Raw genomic sequence first — 4470 nt, 5'->3', positions numbered from 1 at the left:
ACGTATGTTACTGTAAACATGATCCAGAGTGTTCTTGCCCCGAGTGGGAATGTTGACATGTTGGTAATATTTGGGGAGTACAGTATTCAAATTGCACTGGTTAAAGTTTCCTGCAATAAATACAGCATCAGGGTGCGCTGTCTCTAGAACGTTGATGACATCATAGAGTTTACTGAGAGCCGCAGAGGAATTAGCTCTTGGGCTAACATACACAGCAGCTAAAAACACAGCACAATGTTCTCTGGCTAGATAGTAGGGCCAGCATTTCAGCAATAAAAACTCTACGTCTGGCGAACAGTGCTTATAAACAGTCTGTACATCTCCACACCATGAGTTATTAATAAACACACACACCGCCTCCTTTTACCCTCCCTGAAGCAGTGCAGCTCCCCAGTGTACAGAGTGAGTCTCTAGCTGAATCGCGGAGTCTGGAACTCTGTCAGAAAGCCAAGTCTCTGCGAGAATTAGAGCACAGCATTCTCTGATTTCTCGTTGTGCTGTAATCCTAGCCCTTAGCTCGTCCAGTTTGTTTTCCAGAGACTGTACATTAGCTAGGAGGAGGCTGGGTAATGGCGGTCGCGTAGCGCAAGCTTTTAGATACATGTAGTGCAGTAAAAAGTAAGAAAATGAAAATACTCAAGTAAAATACAGATACCTCAAGATTGTACTTGGGTAGGTATAATGCTACTTTCCACCACTATCAAACTGAATATGTTTGATTTTGGTGTTGAATGAGTAAAATTTGTCTTTTTGGGCTGTGAGAAGTTGTAACATATTTTATGAGCATTTTTATAGTAATTAGACAATCAATTAGGATATTAATGAATATTGGAAATAATAGGTTGGTTTGTTACAGCTTTAGGAACTAAGACTACAGACCTGGTTTCAGATGTCAGACACCATGTACAGTATATAATGAATGTGTTATTGTTTTGGACATCATCTACTTTTACGGTTTCCTGAGGAGAAACACGCTTTTGCAGTACTGTGCAAACATTTTAGGCTCTGCAATAAAGTGAGGAAGTAAATGTTAAACATCAGTATTAAAACTAGATGGAGCATGAACTGTTTTTGCACATGAGGCAAATTCAGAAAATACTTCCCTTCATGAAATGAAATCTCTGCTATCAAATGACTCAACATGGAAAGTCTGACCCAGCACAGGGTTTATTTATGAACTCTGACTCTAAAAAAAAGTTTTCACTTGTACTGCATTTCTCAGATGATTTCAGAAAAGTTATGTTTCAGCTCTTTTGAAGCTGTGGGAATGTTTTTCTCCCTTGCACTGATTTATTACCGGATGCGTTGATGACGATGAAAACTCAAAGATATTTATGATAAAGAAAAACAGCAAATCCTCACATTTCAGAATCTGGAAACAGTAGATGTTTTTACTTAAAATGACTGAAACAATTATTTGATTACCAAAATAGCTGCAGATTAATTTTCTTGTCATCGACTGTTGCAGCTATATTCTGAACTGTGAGAGACTTTGGTGCGTGACTAAGAACTTATTTGCATTGTGTCTACAGTTTCTTGTAAATTTTATTGTTTTATTATTTGCTAGTATTATTTTAGTATTTTTATGAGCTGTGCTTCCTACAAGACGACTTTCCTCTTGTTGGCTGCAGTGAGCACAAAGAAAAATTACACTTTTGTGATATATAGTAAATGTCGATAATTTAAGGTACTTGCTAAACAATTGTAGACGCCTTTTTGTCCCTACTGCTTTTGTATTGTGTGACTGGTATGACTGTAAAAAAAGATATTTCATTGTTAAGTTCTGTGTGCTATTTAAAAGCCTTAAATTTAACTAAAGGCACACAGTCCCACAGGAAATCACACTCTTGTACCACACTTGTAATTTGCAGTCGACCTTTGTTTCTTGGTCAGTTACAAGAAAGATTTCTCTCCTTTTTTGTAGAGTTTCTATGGACGATGATGTCCTGCTGCCATACGCCCAAGGCCACGGCCCATCGCACTCTCACCGCCATGTCAGAGACTGTCAGCCCGTCATTCATGGCAACATCACTCATGAGAGCTGGCCCTCCAGTAACCACAGCGGGCTACCGGTGGCTGAGTCCACACTATTTGTGACAGATGTCCCAGGAAGTTCCAGATGGGTTTATGGTCAGTGACTGAGATGTTACAGCAAATTAAAATAACTTTACTGACCAGCTGAGGGGAGTTTGGCCTGATGTGATGCACTGTGTTGAATTTGAAACCTCTGATTTATCGATCGCTCTGTTTATGTATTGACATCCTAACCTCTGATCCATTTATGTAAATGAACAGTGGAGCATTGACGGCAAACAGGGATCCTTTTTAATCTGTAGGAATGGAGTGTGTGGATTTAAGATACTGTAGCTGAGGAGCTACACTACCACAGTGCTGACCTATACAGACACTGATTAAATACAGTTTGATGCTGAACAACACGTTCCCACAGACAGTGGCTGTGTCCTCATTACGGTTTCCATTTTGGATCTGGTTTTAAGTTGAAGAGCATGTTTTAAACTTGACTTTTTTTTCTGAGTGTCTGTGACTTTAAGGTCTTACAGTGAATATTTCCATGTACTACAGCTGTGAACAGTACATACTGTAATATATAAATGAGGAAATACTTACTCTCCCATACTAAGCTTCACAGCTGGGTGTTAACTGAAAGGACAAACTGTCCTACAGTGGCCAGCAGAGCCTTGTTCATGTCAAGAGCCACAACCATTAGTCAGTTCACTGATTGAAAATTAACTGGCAATATGTCCTGGTTCCACCTTCTTTAATGTGAGGAAATGACGCTTTTCTTTGTCAGACATGAGAATCAGCTGAGTCTCTGTGGATCTGTTGGTTGGACACAACAAGATGTGAAGACACCACATTTGAAAGAACATATGGTCTTAATACTGTATAAAGAATGTTATACTGTATCTTGATTTTAGTTTGTTTGGTCTTTGACATTGTGGCCCTGAAGCATCTCCATCTATTGTGTTTTGGTCCCAGGTCACATGACAGTGGTCCATGACCCACTGAGGACAGTCTCAGTGCTGGAACCTGGCAGTCCAGGCGGCTGCAGGATGAATCGGAGGTCCTCGGTGGAGGAGACGGCTGAAGCTGCCGGGTGTCTCTACGCCCAGAATGCCGGCTTCTTCCATATGGAATCGGGCAAGTGTCTGGGCAATGTGGTGAGCGATGGCAGGATGGTGCAGGACAGCGGCGGGGTACAGAATGCCCAGTTTGGAATAAGGAGGGACGGCAGTCTGGTGTTCGGGTAAGAGATCCAGCTAGGAGCCGGGACACTGTCAGAACTCTGGTGGTGGTTTGTGAGACACAGAAATTATTGCCCCATTGGAAAAGGCTCAGTTCACCTAAAATTATAAACAGGTTTCCTCACTTAATGTATCTCTAATTGTAAAACCAGACTGTCTATATAAGTAGACACAGATTGAGTTAAGTGAGGAGACATGTTTTTTCATCTGATTCACTTGGTTGATAACGTTCTTGGAGAGGCTCAGGTTGACACAGTACGTTACCACTTTCATAAACTGTCAACCTTCCGTCCTCTGTAGCGGCTTCTTTTGCACAGAGACAAAGTAAAGGTATGAAATAAAAGGGGGGTCCACAGAATGGACAGATTCATCACACCGGTTTGTTATTAGAGCTGCCACGAGTAGTAGATTAATCAGTTAGTCGACTGAGAGAAAAGTAACTGGCAGCTATAATGATAATCCTTAAATTCACTGTAACCACCAAAATACCAAACAGTTCCCACTTCCAGCTTTTCATTTTTGAGGAGTTGCTGCTATCCTTACTTTGTTGTGATAGTAAATTCAATATTTTCGGATTTTGGACTGCTGACTGAACAAGACGGGCAATCTGATGACAACTCCTTTATTTACTTTAGAAAGCAACAGTGGTCATGTTTCACTGTTTTCTGGCTTTTTATGGTCCAAAAGAACGAATGCAGATTCATCTATAACGGCAATAATAGATCTGGTTACCTTACTAATGGTGCATGAAGAAACTCCGAACACTTCAGAAGGCTAGTGTATCCTAACAGAAATGATAAAAATATTGGCATGTAAAAGCATTTACTGGCATTATCACAATAAAAACAGAACCTGAAAGTTGTTTTTAAAAGACATTTTTCTCCACAGTCTAGTGTTCATGTTGAGCAAAAAACCTTCCTGGAACCACAGCAGCATGTTTCTGTGCTTCCATGCGATAGCAGCGGGGGGCATTATGTTTTTGCCTTGTCCATACCATTCTTGTGAACGCAAACATCTTGAGGGAATTTCTTCAACTTTGACACAAATGTTCAAATGGACTCACATATGAACTGATTAGATTTTGGCAGTCAAAGGTCAAGGTCAGTGACCTCACTTCTGTCCCTTACCCGTGAATTTGACTGGGTGTGGAGGCGTATAACTGTAAAGCCGCATTTCAACATTTGACCTGTAACCACCATCTTGT

General features: G+C 40.6%; 1 protein-coding gene across 1 annotated transcript in view; it reads left to right on the top strand.

Moving 5' to 3' along the window:
* The window catches only part of nagpa (N-acetylglucosamine-1-phosphodiester alpha-N-acetylglucosaminidase), a 25061-nt gene that overhangs the window by 3138 nt on the left and 17453 nt on the right, over positions 1-4470 (top strand). Inside the window, 2 exon segments of the mRNA XM_020617413.1 lie at positions 1925-2130; positions 3001-3268. Coding sequence (XP_020473069.1) covers positions 1925-2130; positions 3001-3268 — 474 coding nt within the window.

Source organism: Monopterus albus, unplaced genomic scaffold, assembly GCF_001952655.1.
Source record: "Monopterus albus unplaced genomic scaffold, M_albus_1.0 scaffold189.1, whole genome shotgun sequence".
NCBI lineage: Eukaryota > Metazoa > Chordata > Actinopteri > Synbranchiformes > Synbranchidae > Monopterus > Monopterus albus.
This window is presented reverse-complemented; position numbering and strand designations above follow the sequence as displayed.